The following is a 25,820-nucleotide window of genomic DNA, read 5'->3' on the forward strand; positions in this document are numbered from 1 at the left end:
TTCCTTAAGCCTGTATCAGGCTAGTGTTTTGACACTGCTTTCCTTGAATGCCTCACCCTATCCCACAAGAAAAAGAAGAAAAAAAAAGAACACCATTCCCCATCTTTGCAGAATGTCCTGTGGGAATGCTCTCCTTTAGGGCTAATACATAACATGAATTTGGAGAACAGCTCCAGGCCAAAGCACAAGGGCCTTCTTACCCTTTCCGAGCCTGCAGTCTTGTCTAGGGCATGCACATATGGCCTTCTTATTCCCTAGTTTACACAGATATGAATGTCTCTTCTCCCTAGGAAAAATTTCTTCAAGCTCCTAGGAATTGCACTGGATATCCTATAGCCAGAAATCCCTTGCCCCAGGCAGCCACTTGACAGCTCTCCCATAGCATTCTGGGAGAGCTCTGGGACCTGCCTTCTATACACAAGGCAAGTTCTGGAATGGCAAGTCCCTCATGCCACCACCAGACAGACTGACAGACATACATGCTCCCGATATATACACAAGGGTTACTCTATGCTCTTTCTCTGGAACTGAGACCAGGGATCCACACCAAAGGCACAGGCTGGCTCCACACCAAGCTGGTAAAGGGATGGAGGAAGGGCCAGCCAGGGTGCCACAGGATATTACTGCTTTTAGTAGCCTTTTCCTTGATGTGTGCACTGTTACTGCAATCTTTTAACTGTTTTAGAAAGATGATACTGCCAGTTCTTGTTGGTTGTTCAAAGCTTTTGTTAGGGTACAGAGCTTTGAAGCATCTCATGCCACCATTTTGATCTGCTAATATCAGACACAGGCATTATTTTAACAAGGATATCCTGTCACTGAACAAGGAAGCATGACTTCACATTGCACCTTTTAAAATTTTAATGGCTACACTGGTTATTTCTTATGTGCTGTGATTTTGCTGTACATATTTCTTTCAACCATGTTGGGAAGTTCATCACCTTCTTATAGTCAGTCCTGTTCTTAAGACAACTTCCAACCTCCTTTGTAATTGAATTCCATATGATTATATGCAGTGGGTTTATTTCAATATAGGATTTTACAATTTTTACAACTTTCATATATATTCATATATTCAGGTATTATTTTTATATCTCCATACTACATTAATACATTGCAATCACTACTAGCTCTCACTGTCTCACAAAATGTTCCTTCATTAAACACTCAGTATAACAGGACAAAGTACATGTGGCTCTTTTACCTGAAATCTATAGTTGTTCAAGATTTCTGGTTTCTGTATTAGAACAATATATTTAATATTACAAAAAATATCTAAGAAGCTTATAGCAGTTATTTGACTCTTTTTGTTAAATATAATTTTAAATATCTCAGAAGTAACATATCTCTGAAAACGACTAATTTCAACATATTGCTTATTCTAAGAAATTGCCTTGTGTATTGGAAATTAATTAAATCCACAAAGATGTAACTTTGCTGAGTGCAATAGGTGTTTCCCAAAAGTTGTGCAAGAATCAAATTATTGTAGATAGATTTATATTTTAAACATACTAGTTTAAAGTTTTTAAAATAATTTTTTAAGTCAATCCTTCTAAAATGTGAAGGATTTAATTTGCCTGCTTTGTAAGATAAAAGACAAGATTTAATTAATATGATATATTCCTATTTAATTATGTGGAAACTACTGAGGAACTTGAAGTGCTTCATATTCATCATTTCATACATCATATCAACTTCTTTGTAAATATGAACCATTGGAAGATGGAAACTTATGCAAAAGTTAAGGACAGCACAAGACCCAGAAATTGACCTTGGAGTCCTATGCCTTCATCTATGACCAGCAAATGCTAACAGTAGAGTACTTAGTCATCTCTTTGATTTTTATTTGTTTGCTTGTTCTTGAATTTTTCCCTAAGTTGTCACTGTGTTTGTACAATTCATTTCCCAAGGTCAGTATCCTCATGTTTGTCTATTTTAGATCATAAATTCATTTAGCAAGGCTCTAATTCTGCATTCTATCTATAATCTTAGCTCAATGCAATAAATATCAAATAATAAAACATAGGTTTTAATTACATTTCTTCCTGAAGGACAGAAAGGATTAAAACATCAGTCGGTCTTGTTTCAATCGCCCAAATCACCATGGGCCCAAAGGGATTCTGTAAATCATGAATTGAATTCACGACCAGACATTAGTATGTTAAGGAATGAACAAATGTCTGGTCCAAATAGGCTTTTAGAAATGGTAGATGATTTTTATGCTTACTGCTAAAAATTCAAGAAAACATCTATAAATACTTATTAAACATTTCCAAGATACAGGCATTGCTCCAAAAGCATAAGTTGAATTATATCTTGAATGGATTAAAAATTCATATTTTTATAAGAAGATTTAATCTAAGTAAGTATACATTATTCCAAATAAAGTCAATATTTAATAACTCAAACTTACAAAATAGAAAAAAAATTTAAAAGTCAATGTTTTCCTTTGAGAATTTAACTCTTTGTTTTACAAAAATATTCTTCACAGGATCTATGCCCTCAAATGTTGCCCTATCAACATTCTACCCATTTGAAATACAATGTGGTAATGAAAGTGTTGTCTGTTGCAAAATTCTGTCCATCCCTCCATCCATATCTATGTTCCTGGTAGAATTGTCAATCATAATGTCCTGCCCTTTTCCTCACTACCTTCAAGAGTGAACATGTGACCTAGGCTGGCCAATCAGTGTATTCCAAGATCCTAGGTACAGAGGTCTAGAATGGATAGGTGCCCCAAGCACATCCAGTGAGAACCTTCACTGATTTTTAATGAATGCATCTTGGGAAAGAGAGGGCCTAGACTGCAAGTCCTAAGTATGTAAGTTTTCGTCAGCAGTCATCTTTATGGGGAACTTGAATGTGTTAAAGTCAGCATAGAATGGGAAGCTAAGCCAAAACAAGTCATCCCCATTGCATAAGCTAATAAACTGCCTTTATATTTAAGATAGTTTGAATTTTATTTATGTTAGCTATATCATTAGGTGACTAAAACACTTTCTTTTAATTATAGCTAAAATCCCATGTCCTCCAAGAAAGCTTTCCTTCTCTCTTGGTCAGAATTAATATTTCTCTCTTCTGTACTCCCATAACTCTTGCTTTGTAATCACTATTTGTGTGTATTGAAGACAGGTATATATACCATGGATACTCATTAATTTATCTATCTCTTTGTTGAAACTGTGAGTTTCTCCAAGACAGTCATTTTTGTGGGTTATTTGAATATTCCACTACGTTTAATACAGCCCTGGGCACAAACATAGGTTTTCAATAAAAGTTTGGCAATTTGAATTAAGTCAAATCTCTACCATTTAAATGATCTGTTTACTCTTGTCAGAAACCTAAGTAAATGTTCTTTGTTATCACTCCATTAGGCTCTGAATAACAAGTATGCAGAGTTCAAAAGTAGTTTATAGAAAAAATTAAATTACCAATTATGGTTGTTCAAAATGTCATATTAAGTGGATATTTTATCATTTTCTACCTAATTGTATATCTACAAAGAAAAACTGGCATTCCCAGTTTGGTCATTGGCCATTATATATACTTGGCAAATTTGGTGATAGAGGCCAGACCACACCCATAGTTTACAAAAATCCCTGTTTATTGTTTTCTGTTTAATGGGCCCTGGGCAACTCAGCCTGACTGCAGTCACAAGGAAGAAAAATAAAATATTCTTAAGTGTTGCACAGACTTCCAACCACTAACTGCTTTAAAAGTGAACTCTGGGGAAGCGGATTTGGCTCAACTGATAGAGCATCCACCTACCATATAGGAGGTCCAGGGTTCAATACTCAGGGCTCCTGACCCATGTGGTAAGCTGGCCTATGTGCAGTTCTGCCACATGCAAGGAGTGCCGTGCCACCCAGCAGCGCCCCCGCATAGGGGAGCCCCACATGCAAGGAGTGCCGCCCCTCATGAAAAAAGAGCAGCCCGCCCAGGAGTGGCACAACACACGGAGAGCTGACGCAGCAAAATGATGCAACAACAACAAAAAAGAGATGCAGTTTCCTGTTGCCACCTGGCAATGCAAGCGGATGCAGAAGAATACATAGCAAATGGACACAGAGAGCAGACAACAGGGGAGAAGGGGAGAGAAATAAATAAAATAAATCTTTAAAAAAAAAGCAAACTCTGAAAAGAAGTCTAAAAACAAATTTTTCAAAATGAATTATTATCATATGAGTACTTCATGTTCATTATAGGAAATTAAGGATGGGTAGATAATTCAAAGAAAGAAAATACAATCACCTATAGTTGTACCAGTCATAACCACTGATGATATTGAGGTATATCCTTCCAGATGTTTCTCTCTGTTTGTTTATATATGTGTACATCTGTACATCAAGAATTATATACTGCAAGTAATGTTTAATTTTTTTACTTAACAGTATAACATGATCATTTTAGCAGGTTATTAATTTTCCTCAATTGCACCATTTATGATGTCAGCACAGTGTAGAAATACTGTAATTTATTTAATCAAACACTAAATATTTAAAATCTAGATAGATTTCCATGTTCACTATCATAAGCAGGTCTCCTGGCTAAAGCCTTTTTCACACCCATGATTATTTCCTTACGGTAAATTTCAAAATGCAATTACTGAGTTAAAATTACTAACCTTTTTAAGGCTTATGTTAAATGACATTGCCAAATTGCAGTAGCAATTACAGACATTATTTTTCTTCTAACAACCAAATGGATTTAAAAACCTCACTTGGATATTACTGGCCTGATCTCAACTTGGAAATTATATTTAGGCTCTAATTTGGTGACCCAAATCACAAAACGGGGAAGCAGATGTGGATCAACTGATAGAGCATCCGCCTATCATATAGGAGGTCCAGTGTTCGAACCCAGGGCCTCCTGACCTGTGTGGTGAGCTGGCCCACGCGCAGTACTGATGCGCTCAAGGAGAGGTGTGCCATGCAGGGATGTCCCCCGTGTAGGGGAGCCCACGCACAAGGAGTGTGCACCACAAGGAGAGCCGCCCCAGGTGAATAAATAGAAGTGCAGCTCGCCCAAGAGTAGTGCTACACACATGGAGAGCTGACGCAGCAAGATGATGCAACAAAAAGAGACACAGACTCCCAGTGAAGCTGACAAGAATGCAAGCGGACACAGAAGAACACACAGCAAATGGACACAGAGAATAAACAATGGTGGGCAGGGGGTGGAAGGAGAGTGAAATAAATAAAAAATAAATTTAAAAAAAAATCACAGAACTGCAAAGTTCCAGATGTAGGTATATGACACATATATACCAATTGTGGAAGAAATAAAATAAACATAATTGTTTTCAGGGCCACACTTCTCTGGAACTTGTTTCTAGAAAAGACTTTACTATTTCTATTTATTATGGTTTGGCAGTAAAACCAGGTTCAATGTAGAGCCCAGTTTTGGACCTCTGAACTTACTCTAGTCATTAAACATAAGAATACATATATAGGGCAAACTCACTTTGGATGCCATCTGACTTGGTCTAATAGAACCGTGACCTTATCTACCCCTTCTCTAAGGCAGTTCCATGTACAGCATTATGGTGAGGCCTGTGTGTATTCCATAAAACTAGATGTTTCCATTATTAATAACAAAGCCATTGAAACCCTGCGACATTGCGGTAACAAATAAGGTAGGAGTAGAAAAAAACCATATTAGAGTTGGGGATGTATCAAGAAAACTGTAAGAAGTAGAGACCCAATGTGGACATTCTGAGAGGGAATTCCCAGGCCTTGTCTTGCTTTTTAATGGGGGAATAAAGAAACAGGAATGCTTAGAAGAAAGAAATTGCAGCAAGTGGAAAGAGGGAATGTTGGCAGAAGACTTTGACAATCACTGGGCTAGGATAATTACCCAATTATTATGGCATTTGCTCAGACATTTGGCTTCTATATTACAAAGCTTTTCAAGGTAATCTCACCATTATTTCACCTAGTTTCTTAAAATTGCTGATTTGTATGTATGAAATATCCTGCTGTGAAACTAGATTCTAAACTGCCTGATTGAGTCAAACTATAATACAAGTTGTTGTACTGTCAAACTGCAATTAAACAGCAAATCTTTTAACTAATCCTGCAGCTAAATGCCCAAGTTACTGATAACTGCCCATAAACCTTCCAGGCAAGAAGGTACTTGTATTAGCTCAGAGACGGCAATCCCTTTGCAGAAAGAAGGGTTGCCTCTGGGACAGCAATCTCTGCATGTGCAGGGGAAGAGCAGAGTTAGCAGTGGTGAGTGAGGGCCAGAGCAGAGACGGTGGCCAAACTCCAGAAGTCCTGAGGGCTCTGAGAAAGGACGAGGACTAAGAAGTCCATTCCAAACTATGATTTGAGTAATAATAGAAAAGTCAAGTCCTTGTATTATCCTTCTGAGCAGAAGTTCTAGTAAGTTTTAGCATCCATTTAGAAATTTTTACCAAGTATAGACAAAACACATGAGTTATGTTGTCAAAATATAGGAAAGGTTAATTTGGAAACTGTTTGGAAAAACCAATGAGATTATAAGAAAAATGTAAATTTTTGATGTGCCAAGCAGCCTGAAAATTAGATATAAGGGCTTCTGACTGAGCACGACGCGTGGGATGAACATTTTTGTGCTTTGATCACTTGCGTACTCTCTGTGAGTGTGTGTGATGTGCACGTGTATGTTTACTCTTTCTCATGCATACATACTCAAACTCAGAGTTTACCATGCAACCAATACTCTTAACCTTTTCAACTGAAGGCCCATATCCTTCATGTCTAATACATTAAATAAAGTACTGGTATTAAAAATGACTTAGCTCAACACTTACCTTTTTTTTTCCATTTACTAACACAATTGCAAAACTGTAATTCTCAATAATACAACCAAAAACTACGAGAGTCTTGGACTCACTAAAAATTATTTTAAAAGGTAGGTTAGGATTTTGCAAAAAAACACATTTGCTCAAAATGATAAATGAAGAAAGAAAAGATGAATGACAAAAAATAAGAAAAATAACATTGTGGGCAGGTATGTAATTGTAGTCTGTTGTGAGTTCCTAGGAACATTACTGTTATAACATAGAACATATATACATGAAATCCTTAAGTGTTATAAATTCTAGAGTTTCCCAAGGTTTATTCATTCATCCCAGTGGCTGAATTCCATACCTTCTCCTTGGGGGAATCTCACTTTTAGTGCTCTAAAAACCATATCTAGATGAATCATACCTCTGCTTAAAATTTTTCAATGGTTTTTCCATCCCCAGCCACCTACATGAGAATCTCCCTGACCTTGCCTCTGCATCCCTCTCCTGCCTCATTTCCTCCCATCCCTTGACCTAACAGTTATACTGCATTGCTCGATCTCAAAGCACAAACATGTTCCATACCTGTTTTATGCTGCTTCCTTGGAATCTAATAATGATAGTAAAAATACAACACAAGGTTAAAATTATGCATGTTCTGTTTCAATTTCAATTGGAGTGTAATTCCTTAGATATCAAATACCAAAAAGAATATGAGATTATTTGCCTAATGCAGAACTTACAAAAGCAATTTCAGTGAATTATTTCAAAGTCACCCATGTCGACCTCGTGCCTGAGAAACCTAAAGGGGCTGTGGCAGTGGGAAAGTGATGGTCAAGATGGGATGAATCTGTTCTCTCACAGGCTATTAGGGCAAGGGATGCATGAGTGTGTCCTCTGGACCAGATGTAAATCCTGTAAGGAAGTGATCAGGTGTGAACCCATCCCTGATTCTATCCAAAGAACAGAATATGGAGGTTAACCCTGATTGTCTAGGGATGGAGGAGGGAGTTCATGCCACTAACTGGAACAGAGATGCATCTATCTGGATCAGGTGACCTTCAAGAGAGAATCCTCCCCACTTGCACCATGGAAATTTCCAGAAAGCCAGGAAAGCACCCATGAGGGAGTCAAATTCTAACATTTGCCAAAAACAGAGACTATAAAGCCAGTGTATGATGCAACCACTTTAAATAGACTTTCCCCTCCCTTATCAGTTCTCCACCCCAACTTCCAGAGGGGGTCAGAAATTGGTTGTTGAGCTGGCAGGGGGTGGGGGGAAGAGGAGGAGCAAGCATTAGGAGGAGAATCAGGGAAGAAGCCACCCATGCTCCCTCTTCCCACTGCGCGCTAAGCGGGGCAGGGGCAGGAGAAGAACCGATGCCAGCGTCAAGAGTTCAGGTTGATATCTGGGACTGACTTTTCCAGTTTTTGATTTGAGGCTGTGTGTGTTATTTAAGGCCCATCACATAAGCATAAGAGAAAAATCGTGTGTCTGCTAGAGTATTTCTCCAAAGGCAGGGCAGGATTTCCCCACTCTGTTGGGTTGATGGTAGACAGGCACAAAGTAATGCTGTGATTATTCAACAAGCCGTGTTTCTTCAACCCAGTGGTCATAGCAGCAATGAACATTTATTGAATATTCATGAGCTCCAAATTCTGCTACATTTTTTTACTTCTATTTTAATTTATTTTTTCCTTACAAAACACAATTCTTATATCTTTGTCTTCAGTTGAAGAAATCAAAGCTCAGTGAAGTTAGAAGATTTACCCAAAGTCTCACGGTTGTGAATCTCAGAGTGAAGGAAGGGTGTAGGGCTGTTGGATGTCGATGTCCCAGCATTTAATCATCATGCTTGGCTGCCTCGCTGCTTTGACAGGCTAACTTGGCAGGATCCTTCCATACCCAGCTCAGGACACAGCTCCTCTGGAAAGCCTTCCATGACCACGGAGGCAAGGCTAAGGTACTGTGTGCCCAGAGTACCCTGTATCTACTTCAACCGTGGTGCTTAACCACAATATAATGAAGATATTCATTCACATGCCTGGCTCTCCCATTTGTCTTTAAATTCCTGAGGCCAGCTACTATTCATCTCAGTCTCTCTAGCACTTAGCACTTGGCACCTATGTCAACAAAACCACAAGGAGAAAAATAACCAAAGGGAAAAGGCAATCACCTTTTGTCAGAATGATTATATGTGTGGGGTTTACTGTCCTAAAAAAAGTAAGCACAGTGATTAAGCCTGTAGTCTTATGAGTCTGATTTAAATCCCATTTCTACCAGTTCCTAACTGTGTACCCTTGCTTAAGTTACTTAACATCTCTGTGCCTTGATTTTATCATTAGGAAAGTTGGGGATAATTAAACCTATTTCATCAATGGATGTGAGTATGAAATTAATTGATTAGTAAGTGTTTTAGAACAGCGCTTGGCACATAAAAAGAGCTCAGTAAGTGTTTCTATTATTGTGATTATTAAGATGGCTGTAGAATGAATTTCAACCAAGTTGCTAGATGAACTAGATGGATCTCAAACTGTACAAGTGTGTTCCAAATGTTCATTGATTTGCTAAAAGATTGTTTAATTCCTAATAAGTTAATGTAAGTTTATTTATGTTTCTCACAGCATTATGCATCACCGTGAATCCTGAGAACCATGCAGAAAAAGGAAAGAAGCAAGACTGAGTGCTGACTATAAAGAGTAGAGCCAGGCCCTGGCAGTATTTTTAAATTGCTTGTAATTTCTCACTTCCTTTCTTCTTTTTGAACAACTATCTTTTTGTTCAGAACCCAAGGTTTCTGGCCCAGTGTCCTTAAGTTACCTGATTTCCTGAAGAGTGTCAAAACTGGGGAGGGCAAAATGATGGGAAGCCCACCTGTATTAGAGGAGGGAAAGAGAACTGGAGGTTGAGGCTGGCAACCTGGGCCTGGCTGCACTGGGTGTGGACTCACTCTCTCCTCGAAGTTGGGCAGGTTTTCTAACTTCATGTGATCAGCAAGTGTTCTCCCCCTCTTGATCCCAGCACCGAACAGGGCAGAGCCATGGGACCTGCGGCTAGTGTGAGCACTGGTCTTTCGGCACCCTGTGTATAAACTGTGTCACATCATGCCAGACCCCAAAAACCTCAGAGTTACCCTACCTCCAATATCCCCATGCTATCTTCAACATTCATTTAGCCTTTTTTCGGTCATGCCAGAAAACTCTCCCAGAACCTACCCTGTACCTCTGAAAAAGCTTCTAAACTGATCTTCTTTCTCTAACATAATTCCTTCAATTTAGTCTTCCTAAAACATACATTTAATTGTGTAACTCTGCTGCTTTGAAACATTCAGTTCCTTCTAGTTGCCTGCAGGAAAGACCTTCAAATCCACTTGGCAAAGACCTATCTTGTCTTATTCTGTTGTAAAAATTTTCATAAGAACCGTCTGCTCTAATAAAGAAGAATTACTCACTGTGAAACTTACCTTATGCTAGCTCACCTACAACATTTGCTCCTGTGGTTCCACCCTCTTGGCTACTCCCCTGTTTCTGCCTCTACCTATCCAAAGCTTGCCCACGCAGAGTCCACCCGTTCCCTAGGACTTCCTGAATCACTCACCCAGCCTGAAGTCATCCATGCATCCATTCATTCTTTTATTCAGTCAACATTTATTACTGCCTATATCCCAGGCACAGTATTAGGTGCTGGGAATACAACAATGAATAAATGAGGAAAAAATCTATACCTTATACAGGAGACAAGTAAACAAGATAAATGAATAAAATATGTACTATATAAATACACAGTAAAATTCTACAGGGATAAAATACAGCAGGGAAAGAAGAGAAAGAAGAAATTAGGAGGAGGCTTTAGCTTTATATGGGGTTCAAGGTATGGGGTGCATACACATGTCTCCTTGATACTAAGTGTTCTTGGGCACACTGAAGGCCTGCTGCAAGCATCTGTGATTCTCTAAGGGCTTTCTCTGGCCACAGGAGCCTGCTTGGCCTACATACCTGGCAGCCCAGAAATGCCAGGAATTAACATTCTTAGGAGCATCACTCGACTAGTCTAATGGGAATTGGTGGGTAAACACCCCTCAGATGGGACAACTCTGAGGCATGTACCATGTAGTGTCTCAGAGATCCCGGTGGGATGGGAGCCCCAGTTGACCACACAGGTAACCTACTCCTGTTGTCTCGTCTTCCTTCTCTGTCTCATTTCCCCATTCTCCTACCACTGTTGCAAGGAATCATATCCCAAATTAACTACTTGTTCCCAGATCCTTTTATCTGTATCTACTTCCAAAGGAATCTGGCCAAAGGTAGGTAAAGAATATTTTACTGAAGGAGTGAAGGAGCAAGCCATGATGTTTACTTGGGGAAGAACGTTCAAGGCAAAGAAAACAGCAAGGGCAAAGGGCTTGAAACAGTCACTCTCCTGGCTTGTTCAAGAATCACTGAGGTCAGAATGTAGAAATAGATGAGGCCCGAGAGACTGGGACCAGCTCGGGTAGAACCTTGTAGGTCAACATAATCAGAGTGAGATGGGGAGCCATTGGAGCGGTTTGAGCAGAAGTATGACTGATTTGACTGATATTTTGAAAGGACCACTGTGGCTGCTTAGTTTAGACAATGGTGGAAGGGGAGGGATGGGTTAGGAGGTCAGTTGAAATAATCTAGGTTATTGATAGTTTCAGAACCACAGTGGGAGTAGCAGAAGTGAGATGTGGTATAATTCTGGGTAAAATTCAAAGGTAGAGTCCTTGCTTGAGAAATGTTTGCCATCCATCAGCGTGTAATTGACATTTAAAGCCTTGAAACTAGATCAGATGACCAACAGAGAGAATGTAAAGAAAAAAGGGGTGGGGGCACAGACTGAGCCTTGAACTACTTCAGTGTTTAGAGATGAGGGAGGATCAACCAGTAAAGGAGACTGAGAAGGAGCAGCCAGAGTAAGGGGGGAAACCAGGAGTGTGGGGAGGCCCAGAAGACTGATGAGGGAGGTGACTGTCAAATGCTGCTCACTGGTCAGGAAAGTGAGCCCCTCCTCCTGTTCATGTATAAAGAGATTATTTTCAGCATAACTAATTAGCATAAATAATTATAAACTGCCTTCTGTTGATCACTTCTACCAATTGCCTTGAAATATATCTTTGATTGCTATTTGTCTTTTTATGTGATAATGAGTTATTTTCTTGACCAAATTATAAACTCTCCTGGGACATTACTGTGAGATAAATTTCCTCAATTCCCACATGGAATTCAGCAGACTGTTTCATATGTTATAGGCACTTGACAAACATTTAATCTTTCAATTTGCATATTCAACTGAAATATAACATTTTCCATGAAATATTGCCCAGTTAATTTGTCCGGAAATGATCTGTCCCTTCTTTGAACTCCAGGAGCACTTATTGCCTGCACTTGTCAATTATTGTTTTGCATTGCTAGTTATCTTTTTAGAGCTATAAAAGTTTTATCGCCTCTAACTAGAGATTCTTAATTTTTTTTTAATGGCAAGGAATGTGTCTGGTGTCTTATATGCTCCAAATGACCTAACACTAATTAATTAATTAACTCATGTAATCATTGACCCCTACTGCATCTAAAGTGTCTTAAATAAGTGCTTATTAATAAAGTACTTGTTTTCCCAATATGTGCTTCCTACCTGACCCATTACTACTCTTTGGAGCCTGGGATTTACTGCCCTGCACTGATGCTTGCAGCTATGTTGATCTATGCCAGAGTAAAGCTGCCCCAGCATCGCTGGCATTTCATTAGAGAGGTTTATAGCATCATTAGAGTAATCACAGCAACTGAAATTCTGTTGCTTAATCTTCACAAATAAAAGCAAATTAAAATAGTGGTTTATGCTTCACAGTTCTGAGAAGTGAGGTGGTGCACACAAGATCATCTTAATCAGGCTGGAAGTATGACTTTGCTGGATATTAAGACAGATCTGCATATCATGCCTCTCCCTTTCAGTTCCGGGCATTCCAACCTCTGCACTGAACCGGGAAATGCATTCGTTTATCTCTTCCCTCGGCTCAGTAGGTTTTGATCTGCACTATAGATTAGAAAAATTAGAGAATACAGAAACTTCCCTAAAACGGAGCATATAAGGTGATTATAAATGTAGCAAGAAGGAGACTTTCCATCATATACTGTAATACCAGGATAAAAAGAAAAATCCCTCATTTGTTGTGAGCCAGGGCTTTCTGAACAAGTAAAGAAAAGAGATTTTTTTTTCCACGAAAAGAAACTTCACGGACTAGAACATTTGATGTATTGCTTCTATTCCCAACTAAATCTGAATCCAATCTGACAGCAAACTGTGTGTCTTCCCAGATGCCAAAACAGAAAGGTCTCTCCCAGGGAAAACTCAATCTCAAGAGTAGGTTAAGGGCAATGGCTCAGTATCGGTGCTTGAGGAAGAGACCAGTTAGACATTATATATTAACACAGTCACTCTGTGCTTGGCAGCACCAATTACTTGTATGATTTTAATTTTTAAGTTAATATTTCACAACTATTGATATAACCTTCTCCAACACATAAGAACCGCCTTTATGAACACAATTTTAGAAAAGTTGGAAAACTTCACTGAGATTTCTTTTCTGACTTTTCAGTGGTGACTTCAAGTATCTGATCTTATCATGTAAGAACAATGACCCATGTCATGTGCTAAATGCTGGGATTCCGCATAGAAGGCAAAAATTAACTCTTTAATGGAAAAAAAAGTGGAGTTTTAACCTGGATCTCAGAAGATCATGAGATTCCTCACTGTGAGGCAATCTCATTAACCATGAAGATCAGTGTTTTATAGGATTGAAGAATGTATGTATCATAGCAAGAAAGGCAAGTAGTTCCTAAGGCAGACTTCCAGCAAGGGTGTCATGCCACTTTAGTTGGCACTCCAGCTTGGAAAAGCCAGTACAGATTGGAATCAGAGATTCAAATGTATTTCTTTTGAGTTATTGCTCCCAGTATCTCATTTAGAGTTAGCAGGAATTGCTTTGACTTCCTCATATTTTTACTTGGTGTAGAGACCAAAATTCCTGTTTGTGTTATACTCTATGGCTCGCTGGGCACATTTCATTTTCACAGTTATCAGCCTGGCTTTATCTGCACTGCCTGAAATCTGTGAGGCTCAGACCCAAGAATTTGACCCACTGTACTCTCTAGAGTGGGGGGACTAAGTTGAGGAGGAGGTGGAAGTGGTAAAAGGGTCTCAGTTGGATTTTCCCTCAAATTCTTCTTCCATCAAGAAGGATTTCTGGTATTCCAAGCTTAGCACAAGCAAAAGTCAAGATACATAGAAGATTAAGATATGCTACAAAGTTTCTTCTAAACAACCTCATTTGTACCTCTATATTTCAAATGCAATATCTACCTCTTTGAAATCATAATAAAAAGAGAATTGATTGCAAAGCTTGGGAGAATAAACAAGGTAAAGAGACAGAGAAAACATTTTCATTTTTACATGTAAAACTTAGCATGTGAATCTGAAAGGATAATTTAATTAAAGAGAGAAAAGGAAAGAGCTAGAGAAAACACATACTTTACATTTTTAATTAAATTTTTTATTTTGAGTTAATTGTAGATTCATATGCAGTTGTAAAAAATAAAGAGATCTGTGTATCCTTTAACTAGTTTCCCCAATGCACTATTTTGTGAAACTATAATATAAGTGCACCGGATTTTGATGTGATAGGGTATTCATATATATGACTAGAGGATGGAAATTGTCTGCATAAAGAAGACATGTCTGTGAGAAATCAACGTCTTGATTCCCCTTAGCTCACGGCAATTTCGTGGAGAGCTGCTTTGATCCACCCCATCTCTGGGAGATTTGGCTACTCCTCCTCACTCCTAACCTCCTTCAGGGTTGATACAGAAGTTTAAGTTCCGGCCACTTCATTTGGGTGGGGGTAGTGTCTGGGAAGCAGGAAACTGAGTGTCTGCAGTCCTGTGAGCCCTTCTCTCCCTTGCCCCTTTGAAGAAGAGACAAATTATGGGTTGTCCTCCTTAACACCCTTAGGAAGGGCAGGGCCAGTCTTTCACGTTCCCCTGAGCTGCGGCTTGGCTTACCACCTTTGGGTCTGAGGGAGAAGACTGTAGGATTTTAATAGTGTGCTATGAGAGGCTCTGTGATGACGACACTGAGCCAACCCACTGCTAGGCTTGGTTTTCATGGTAACCCTGGGGCGGGGTGGGTGGGGAGGGGGCGTTTTGCATTTGGGTGCTCTGCATCCAGAGAGAACATTTAACGTTATTTTCCTCAAATTTATGATCCCTTAGTAAATGAAAGAAACATGTTTTCCCATTGAAATTAACATTTGTTTTTTGGGGTTGAAAATAAAATATGTAGTTATATTATTCAGGGAGAGGTTTACATAAAGGTAAATATAGTAGGATGCCAATTTCAAAAAATATTTGGGTGTATCTATATATGCCTAGAAAATAAACCAAAATATTTCCAGTGCTTATTTCCAAGTGGTAGCCCAGTAGGTAATTATTTTATTCTATACATGTTTTCTAATGAAAATATTTACAAAATAATTTACAAAATATAGTGTATCCAAATTTTAACAGAAAATTGAAATTGTGCTTTACCAATAAGAATTGTAGACTGTTTTTACAATTTTTCAGAAAAGAATGAAATCTCAGACATAATGCACAAAGTTGGACTAGATACGAGCAAATCCAAAATAAATATACATATAGAAATGTTCATTCAAATATATATGCTTATAAATAGAACATCCTTGGAAGGGTGAAAAGAAGCTAGTGGTGGCATTTGCTTCTAGGGAAAGGAACTGGGTGGCTGAAGGAGACTATAGTCCCCTTGAGATATTTGTACTTTTATTTTATGTGAATTTAAAAAATATGATTCTTGAAAACAAAGAGAAATAAAACCATGTATTTAAATTCCTCTAACTATTGTTTTCAATCACTTTTTTGTCCTTACACATAAGACCCATTTGCGTGGTTAGATTAGTTTGCTCTGGTTGTCATTTATTTTAACTTACTGCCAAAAACATAGAGTTTCTCCTGTCACCCTGTTTGGATAATAAATAACTAAAACCTGTTTTCCCACTAAATGTTTCAACATTGAACATTGTGTTTTTAACTTTTCCCTTCTTTGCAAAATCTCTCACAGTGCTGCTGTTAGAGAAGGTGTAACTGCTAACCTTGACCTGCTTTCAGTTAGGTGAAGTTTTGTTTGTAGAAAAGCCTTAAGGTTGAGGTTAGGGTTTGTAATCACTATTGTCACCGAACAGTTATCAGTCAAGGGCTGGGTCCAGTGTACACTGGTTTACACAAGCTCACTTAGGGAGACCCAGTGCTTTTCCCAGTTTTTCACTTTCTTCTTCCAATACCCACACTCATGAAATGACTTGTTTCTTCTGAGAATGGTCTAAGTTTGATTTTGCATAGAGAAAAGATGAAGATCAGATAACTTCCCAAAGTCTCTTCCAGTCTAATGTGTACATAGTAAATATTTACTTATGCTGCCAGATTTACCTAAGCACAGTTTTCATATTATTCCAGTGATGACATGGCATTGTTTTTTGTCTATTTCTAAATTTTGACTGTAATTTGAGGACTGGCAGAGTGTGTGCAAAGGCCATACATGATATGCAAGTGATTTAGAGGGAAATGACGACTTGAAGGAGCTAATGATCTTTGAAAAAAATGATAAAGTTAATGAGCCGGAGGTATGAGTCAATACTCATATAGTTATTTATGAGTTAAATGAATTCTCCAGCATCTATTTACTTAACAAAGGTTTTAAGTGTTGGGGGGGAGAAGGTGGATCTGACATAAGAACTCTGAGAAACCTTAAAAGAACTGCTATTACAACATTGGTGGAGAGAACACATAGACAACTATGCTGAAACTAAATTCCACAATGAGGAAGACAGAGAACATTGAAAGAAGACCTAAACAATGAGAAATACCAGAATGTGAAAAATGAGCAAGTTATAAACAACCTGGAAAAGAATAACATGGTGAAATGAGTAAGAATAATGAGGACTGTAAGTCAAAGTCTTGTGGGTAAAAGTTAAACATGCCGAATGAATAAACTACATGTCTTCATAACGGAAATGTTTTATTTGACCTAGTCTGTGATGCAAATTCTGATAATTGCTTCTAAGTGTTGTGTAGGAAGCAAAAGCCAAAAATCAACCAAACAAAACTGAAGGAACATAAACAAAGGTACTGCTCAGCAATGATATTCTAATCGTGGGACCAGATGAACTCACCTGCATAGTAGATAGCTTAAAATGAACAAAATTTTCATATTGAATAAACCTCTGATTACATTTGATACAACTTTGGATTATGAATTTAAAGGAAGCCATTTTTTTAGATTTTTAAAAAAATTTTTGATTATTAACTCATAACAGGGTAGATATTTGGTAAATTGTATTTTTACTTTTTGAAACATGTTTAGTCACAAATGTGTACATACATATTACATATTTCATATTTAATTTTAAAGGATAGAGATAGAAATAAAGACAAAAAATAGGAAGACTTGTTTTTGTATTTTTTTTTTAAGTTTGAAGACAATGGTGATTGATAAGAATGGTACAATGGGGGACAAAATTAACTATGCAGGAGATGGGGAGGGAAGCCTGGCATTGGGGTGGAGTAGGGGGCGGGGACTGTTCATAAGTGAATACTTGAGTAGCCAAAAGGGATAGACTAGACTCCACTGCATAAATGGAAGGGTTATCCTTAATCAGAAGCCGAAAATCATTCAATCTTCCAATAGGAGAGAGACAGAATATATGAGTAGAGATGCAAGTAGGTTAGTAGATTTTGTGTTGAGACTGTGTGCATCTTCTTATTGTGTCTACTTTCCTCAATGAAATGGTGAGTAAGGACATTAACTTCGAGTCAGGAGAGAAGAGGTGTATTAGAGATGTGAGGAGAAAGGAGAAAATGTGAACAACTCCCTTCAGAGATTATTACTGGGGGTTACATTTGAAGAAAATGGTCATGACTTTAAAACAAGATTTTGTTCAGTCACATGGATAAAGAGGTGGAAAAGGCAGAAAATTGAACTTAAGCAAGTGTGGGTGTATTGAAACTGTATGTATCCCCAGAAAATCATGTTCTTAAAGCTAATCCATTCCTGTGGGTATGAATCTATTATAAGCAAGTCCTTTTAAGTAGGTTACTTCAGTTAAGATGTGGCCCAGGATAGGTCTTAATCCTACTGGAGTCCTTTATAGAAAGAGAGGAAGCCACAGGAGCAAGAAGCTGAAAGCAATGAAACCTGGAAGAGAAGGGAGAGATCAGCAGATGATGCCATGTGCCTTACCGTGTGACAGAGGAGTCCAGGATTGCCAGCAGTCAGTCTTCAAGAAGAAAACAATTGCCTTATGATACCTTGATTTGGACAGTTTCTTCATCCTCAAAACTATAAGCTTATAAGCTAATAAATTCCCATTGTTAAAGCCAACACATTTCAAGGTATCTGCTTTGAGCAGTTCAGCAAACTAAAACAGAATTTGGTATCAGAAGAGTGGGGTGCTGCTGTTGCAAATTCCAAAAATGTTAAAATGATTTTATAATTAGGTAATGGATAAAACCTGGAAAAATTGTGAGATGTTTTATAGAAAAGGCCTAGATTGCTTTAAAGAGATTCTTAGTAGAAATATGGACACTAAAGGTACTTCCCACGAGGCCATAGACAGAAATGATGAATGTGTCATTTCAAACTGGAAGAAAGGCAACCCTTGTTTTAAAATGGCAGTGAATCTGGCAAAATTGTGTGTTGGTGTTGGATGGAAGGCAGAATTTGAAAGCAATGAGATTGGATATTTAGCTGAGGAGATTTTAAGACTAAGTGGGGAAGTGCTGCCTGGTTTCTCCTTGCAGCATATAGTAAAATGTAAGAGAAAAGTAATAAACTGAGAACTGAAGTCCTGGGCACAAAGAAACCAGAAGCTGATGGCATGGAAAATTCTGAGCTTCTGGAAAACAAGTACCCAGAGAATAGTGCTCCGTGTTAGGGTTTAACTGAACATGAATCCCATCAGCCACTTCAGTGCAAGTCAGGACTGGAAATGTAGTTCTCCAGAAAGGATTTATGGAAAGTTCCTTTGTCTGATAGTTCGGACCCCCTGTGTACTACATGGAAAACCAACAAGTTTTTTGTTTTGTTTTGTTTTGTTTTTCCACTGCCAATGTGGACTAAAAGGAACAGCAAAGGGGGAAATTGAAGGAAAAATCACTTAGAAGGCAGGACCATGAAAGCTGAGGTGTGAAACAAAAACACTTTCTCAGGCCAAGCGAGTGGGCCCATCCATGTGTGTGGAAAGGGTGAGTATGTCCTGGTACTGGGAGAGGGCAGGCCTTCTGTCCCATTGCTCAGGAAGAGTGCTACCAACTCAGTTTTCTCAGACGTTGGGGGATTGCCTAGAGTCCTGCTGTCACCCCAATGCTTGGCAAGGATGGAGCCAAGAGTCTTGCTGTCACCCTAATGCTTGAAGAGGTTGGAGCTTTCACCCCAGTGTTCATAGAGAAATGGCCACTTCACAAGCACTTGGAAAGAGTGGTGTTGTTGCTCCATCAGGTCCAGGGGGCAAACAATAGTCTATTTCTTAGATGATTCTCAGACCTTGAAATCTAATTCTGCAGGGTTCCATAATTATTTGGTACTGGGGACTCCTGTTTTCCTTCCTATTTCTCCTTAAGGAAATGGGAATATTTATCCTATGACTGTCCCTCTTTTGTATATTGGAAGAAGACAACTTGTTCCTAGGTTTCACAAGTCCACAGACTGAAAGGGAATTGTGCCCAGGGTACACTACTCCTATAATCAATTTTAATGAGACTTTGTACTTAGTATTCTTACTGAAATGACTAGTAAGCCTAGGGAAACAAAACACTCTGCTTCTAGGTGTACTAGAGTAATAATTTAATAATTGCTACTAGAACAACTGTCTACCAATTTTTAAAATAATCATGGGTACATATTTCAGATACCAATGCCAGAATCCATAAAGTCAGATTTATTTGAACACTTAAACATGGAAATAACAAACAAATAAACAGCACCTTAAATGAGGTAAAAGACAAATAGGGAAAATTATTTGCAGCATGTGAGATGGAAAAAGAATTAAAGAAACTTTATAAAACAGTAGGAAAAAGGCAAGTCATATTTTTTAAATGGACAAAGGATAGGAATATAAACAGAGGTTGAAAAGAAGAAAGAAATGGTCGATGTGAATGTAAGAAGTTATTTGGCCTCAGATGGAAATCAAAGTAACATTTATAAAATCAGCAATGCTCAACCTTAAAGAGGATGTGGAGAAACATTCCCCTCAAGCATTGTTAGTGGGAATGAAAATTAGAACAGTATTGACTTTCTGGTTGGCAGTTGACAATTTTTGTCAAAATCTTAAATCTACATCCCTTTGACCTAGCAATCCCACTTTTTAGAATTTATTTTAAGGAGATAAGGGGAAAAAGACCCAAACAGGTGCACCTCAGCATCAGTAAAAACATTAAAAAATATTAGTAGTCACAAAAAGATATATAACAGATTGCTGAATGAAACAAGTCTGTTACAAAGTAATGTGCAGATATAATTGCATTATGTAATGCTGTGTATTTGTTGTAAGTGTCCAAATAGGTGTCTGAAAGGATGCTCATATTCATGTGAATGATTTTGGAGTCATTGTTACTTCCTAGTTTACATTTTCCTCATTGTTTGAATTGTATAAGAGAACCACTTAACACCCTGATGATTAGATTCTCACTCCTCAGGACCTTTGCTCCCCTCTCCGACTCCCCTCTGCCTGGAACACCCCCTTACCTCCTCAGGTCTCTGCTCAAATGTCCCCCACTAGAAAGATCCTCATTTACCACACCATTTGGAAGAGGAACACTGGAATAGAAATCAGAAATATGTTTCCCAAGCTCCATCCTCCCCTGCTTTAGTTTTCTCAGCTGTGCTTGACACTATCTAATATACTTTAATCTGCATTTGTTTATCTATTTATTGTTTATTGTCTGATTCCTTTACCCCAATAGGAAGCATAGCCCACAAGGGCAGGACTTTGTTTAGAACTAAACTGTATCCCCAGTGCTGAGAACAGTACCAATTACATATCAGGCACTTAATAAAATGTGTTGAGTGAGTGAAATAACTCTACATATTAGAACCTAACAAAATGCAAACATGCTAGCACTTTATTCCAGTTCCCTAAAAGACATTCCCTGAAAAGCTTTTGATTAAAAGAGAGGAGAACGATGGACATATAAACACCTCAAGTTTTGCCTGGGTCCAACTCTAACAAAGAGAAAAATTTTACCTTCCATTCAAGTCAATTTCTATGTTGAATTTTACTTAGTTAAGTAGTCATAAGTTAACTGTGGCCTAATTTTTTTCTCTTTGAAATATTTTCTCATGGTTGAAGCAAATTAAGTGCCCTGTTCTTAGACTGCTGAAAACCTGTTGCTCAAATTGTTAGAGTTATATGACAGTACAAGAAAGAATACATAGAGTGGACTTGGCTCAATGGATAAAGCATCCACCTACCACATGGGAGGTTCATGGTTCAAACCCAGGGTCTCCTGACCCATGTGATGAGCTGGCCCATGTGCAGTGCTGATGCGCGGAAGGAGTGCTGTGCCACGCAGGGGTGTCCCCCGCATAGGGGAACCCCACATGCAAGGAGTGCACCCCGTAAGGAGAGCCGCCCAGTGCGAAAGGAAGTTCAACCTGCCCAGGAGTGGCACTGCACACACAGAGAGTTAACACAGCAAGATGACACAACAAAAAGAGACACAGATTCCTAGTGCCTCTGACAAGAATACAAGCAGACACAGAACAACACACAGCAAATGGACATAGACAACAGACAACTGGGGCGGGGAGGGGAGGAAGGGGAGAGAAATAAATAAAAATAATAAATCTAAAAAAAGAAAGAAAGAATACATAGAAACTTCAAAGTGGCAAAACCTATAAATTTCCTTACCTCCATACTTCAGATCAGGGGTTCTTAACTTTTTATGTTCCACGGACTCCTTTGTCAGTCAGGTGAAAAACACGGACCACTTACTAAGTCCACACCATACTGTATATTATTTAATAAACATATCACCCCCACACCAACACATCCCCACAGGAATAATGTTTTTTGAATTTCAATTCAAGCTCATGGACGCCTTGTTGAGAACCCCCTGCTTTAGAATAAAGTTTGCTTGGTCTAATAGATGGACTCTGGAGCTTCCTCTATTGACTCAAGAAGTGTGAGGGCTGATGACTTATGTGGAAACTAAACCCAGGAAGAAAGGCACATCACCTCATCCTCACTGTGGCAGATGTTACAACTGTTGCACTTTGTTGCTTCAATCTCCTACTGCTGGTGATCCTCTTAAGGACAGGGAAAATAAAATAACAACAGCAGGTGAGGAGGAAAAAAACCCTCAAAGGTGCTTTTACCTGTTTGTTTCTCAGAGGTTGAACCACTTCCCTAACACACAGCTGTAGATCATTGAGGTAGTCCTTTTCTGTCTGTATCAGCTCCTTGATGATTTTCGACCGCTTTGCCATCATTCTCATCTGCTGTTCTTCCTTCTGGGCTGAGGTCTCAGCTGCAGGATGTCCAGCCGGTGGAGTCATCTTTTCTGTTAAATGAATGCATCGACACATGAGTTTTTCCGCTGGGGTTTTTCCTTCATTATACACAATGCTACCACAGGGGGAAGTGCTTTGGGTATCTTCCTGGTGTGCTCTTGGGAAGTGATGTGCAGCAGTTCCCCAGAAGGTTAGAATCATATGAAACTATGAGCCAGAGGGGAGGAGAGGATGTACAACTTCTACCAAGTCAGTTCAGTGATACCCAACTGTCACTGCCTGTGTTTAAAATGTCCCATTGCTGCTATCCGACTTCAGGCTGAGTGGAGAATGTATGAAAACACAGTTCACAACTTCTGGGCACGTTTGCTTTTAAAACAGGGGAAGTATTTTAACTAGTATGTGAAACACCTTGCAATTTTGGTTTGTCCCTAACATAAAAATCATTGCCTCCCATTCTCAGTGGATAGTACCCACTTCCATATGACTAGGGTTTCTCTTCCAATTCACACCTAGCTGGAATCCAGGAGGAGCAAGGCAGTGGTGCAGTAAATAAATTTCAACTAAGATTTTTCATGCTTTATTTTCAATATTATGCATCTCTTGTTATTTCAAAACTGATCTGCCAATGGAAACTTTTAATTTAATAAACCAAAGTACTAAGAAAAGATTGAGATAAATAGAAAGCCTCATATGTAGGCAAAGTTTTATATGAAGTTGTAGGTAAGAAAGCTAAATATCCTAAAGGAAGATCATCCCACAGCTGTGTAAAGTTTTAGAAGCCATAAATTAGACTAGAGATCATGATAGATATCAGGGTTGTGTGTGCACACATGTGTATGTGTGTAAGTGGATTTGCTGCAAGCTTGAAGTCATTGCAAACTTAATTTTCACCTTAGTTACTGCAATTGCAGAAGTAATTTTATTTCATTTAAAGTGAATATGATTCTAGTAATTGATATGTGAGACATCTTCAATGCTGATACCACTTCCTGAGGATGTGGCGCTTTACAAAAGAACCTGTACAGCCTTCAGATATCCTGCCATAAGCTACAGAATTGAGTGGGGTAGAGTGTAAACTACAATATAAACTATAATCCATGCTCCAAATGGATTGGCAATGCTCCAAAATGCGTTTGTTCATCAATTGCAATGAATGTACCACACTAATAAAAGAAGTTGTTAATGTGGGGAAGAGTGGGCAGTAGGGGGAGTGAGGCAAATGGGAATCCTTATATTTATTTATGTAACATTTTATCTAAACTAAGTATCTTTTTTTAAAAATTAAAAAAACATATTAATAAATAAATAAAATACAGGTCAGGAAGAAATGTAAAAAAAAAAAAAAAGAGCCTGGAGAGGGGAAAAAATGCACTGGTTCCAATGTATGCATTGGAGAGAGGATATTCCCTAGGCTGACTGGGGAAAAAAGCTAAGACAATTGGAGAAATGTTATAGTAGTGATTAAGGTTCAGCCTAAGGAATTGCCCCCAAGAATGTGAAGAGACACTTCAAAAAGTATTGAGAATCCGTACCTTCCTCCCCCACTAACTTCAGGAGTTGAGGCAGAGGCTGGATAATCAAACATCTGTGTAGAATGCTGAATGAGTAATTCCAACATTAGTTTGGATGTTATACTAGATTGATCTTTGGACAATACTGAAATTCAGGTGACATGCAGGTGAATCTGGACCATTTACCTGGTAACATTCCTTCCTTTATCTAGACAGAAGATGGATTTGACAAACAGCATCTAAGAGCATGTGGGGGAAGCAGATGTGGCTCAAAGGAGTGGGCTTCTGTCTACCATATGGGAGGACCCAGGTTTGATCCCCAGGGCCTAGTGGTAAAGGTGTGCCCATGCCCAAGTTAGGCCTGTACGGTGAGCATAGCAACACGATGATGACGCAGTGCAAGAGACACAGGGAAGAGTCAAGCTGAGACACACCAGAAACCAGGAACTGCGGTGGAGCAAGCAACAGGAAACCTCTCTCCCACATCAGAAGTCCCCAGGATCGAATCCTGGGGAAGTCTAGAGGAGAAGATGAGAAGAGAACACAAAAGGAGAAATAGACACAGATGATCACAAAGCGAATGGACACAGCAAAACAGCAGGGAAGGGGAGAAAGAAATGCCTTCTTGGTTTTCACAAGGCTTGGGCCATTCAGTGCCCAAGAGATAATCTAACTAATTTGCGTAGGGAAAGAGAAGGAATGCACGGGGTGTTCTGCAATATTCATATCTTGATGAATGTTTTGAGAATTTGGGGATGCTTGCTAATTTGCAATATTTTTTTTGGAAATTAGAAGGTCTCAGACTCTCAGTGTCCCAAAAGAGAAGGGAAAAGTCATAATTGCCCATCATTACCATCAATTATTTTGGACATAAAAGAGAGAGGCAGGTCACCACACTTTGTGGATGCAATGATCAGGCTGTGTACAGATTTGACTGTGGGGCATTTTTTTTGGACTGCCCCTTCTAAAAGGGTGGGAGCTAGAGGCAGAGGGCAAAAACGAGTGATGTGGGCTCTGTAACCCTGCGATGTATGAATAGTTGACAGAATGAAATCACACTAGCAGAAGGTGACAAGCCAGTGCAAATAGTATCTAATTTTCACTTAGCATTATCTTAAAAATAAAATGGATACTGTTGAAAACTTTTCTGCCCAATGTCGGCTTTTCCAAGTTCTGAACCTTTTGTACTCTGCCTTATAAAAATAACCTGTCGGTTATTTGTGGCCTAGCAAGGAGAAGGACGTCTTCCCTGATCTTTGGCAAAGCAATATCCCTAAACACATGCTTTAGTTCCTTTTAGTTTTAAATTCCAGGACTCAGCTGCAATATTAATTTAACTTATTTCACAGATTTTCCAGTTGCTGCATTTTAAAATGTACATCAGATTTTATCAACTAAAACCTGTTTAGATTTTCTCACACAGCTCAACAGCTTGTTCAGAACCAATTTCGGGGCAAAGGTGGCTAGTATTAGTTAATGTATTCAACTTTGGAACCTTCTCCCTTCAAGTATAAAAATGTTCTCAGGGAACAGAGTTAAGCAACCTCATGAGATATCTTTGTTTGCTTTTTTGTCTCATGTTTATTGTAGGAACAGACTTGCTTGCATCATTTTATGGTCAGGTCTTTAAACACCTTGGATGTTTGCATTTCTTAAACCAACAAACTTTGTGCAATGCATTGTAGGCATGAGTTTTATTTTATAAGATCTTTCCCTGCTTTTGAAACTTTTATAGTTTAGTTATATAAAAGTTTTAAATGATAAAACTGTAACACAGGAATATTACCAATACATATCGCCAAAATTGCTAAGTCCTTTATTTCTTAATAAAGAGAGAAGCTAAGAATTTAGAGAAGAAGGGAAAAGAGAGCTTTAGGAATTAATATGATCAAGTAGTTAGCATAAATGAAAAGGCTGTGTCAAAACTAAACCGAGGTTAAAAGGA

At 38.7% G+C, this 25,820-nt stretch overlaps 1 protein-coding gene and 1 long non-coding RNA gene across 2 annotated transcripts in view; one reads left to right on the forward strand and one right to left on the reverse strand.

Annotated features, from left to right (window-relative positions):
* Window positions 1-25,820, reverse strand: part of ARHGEF38 (Rho guanine nucleotide exchange factor 38) — a 166,423-nt gene that overhangs the window by 98,825 nt on the left and 41,778 nt on the right. The window contains exon 2 of the mRNA XM_004476222.5: window positions 22,227-22,411. Within this exon, the coding sequence (XP_004476279.2) occupies window positions 22,227-22,411 (185 nt within the window). The remainder of the gene's footprint in view (window positions 1-22,226; window positions 22,412-25,820) is intronic.
* LOC139439693 (uncharacterized) lies at window positions 8,076-10,422 on the forward strand. The gene is made up of 3 exons (XR_011649703.1): window positions 8,076-8,173; window positions 8,653-8,736; window positions 9,398-10,422. It is a non-coding gene; the product is annotated as an uncharacterized lncRNA (long non-coding RNA).

This window comes from Dasypus novemcinctus, chromosome 1, assembly GCF_030445035.2.
Source record: "Dasypus novemcinctus isolate mDasNov1 chromosome 1, mDasNov1.1.hap2, whole genome shotgun sequence".
Lineage (NCBI taxonomy): Eukaryota > Metazoa > Chordata > Mammalia > Cingulata > Dasypodidae > Dasypus > Dasypus novemcinctus.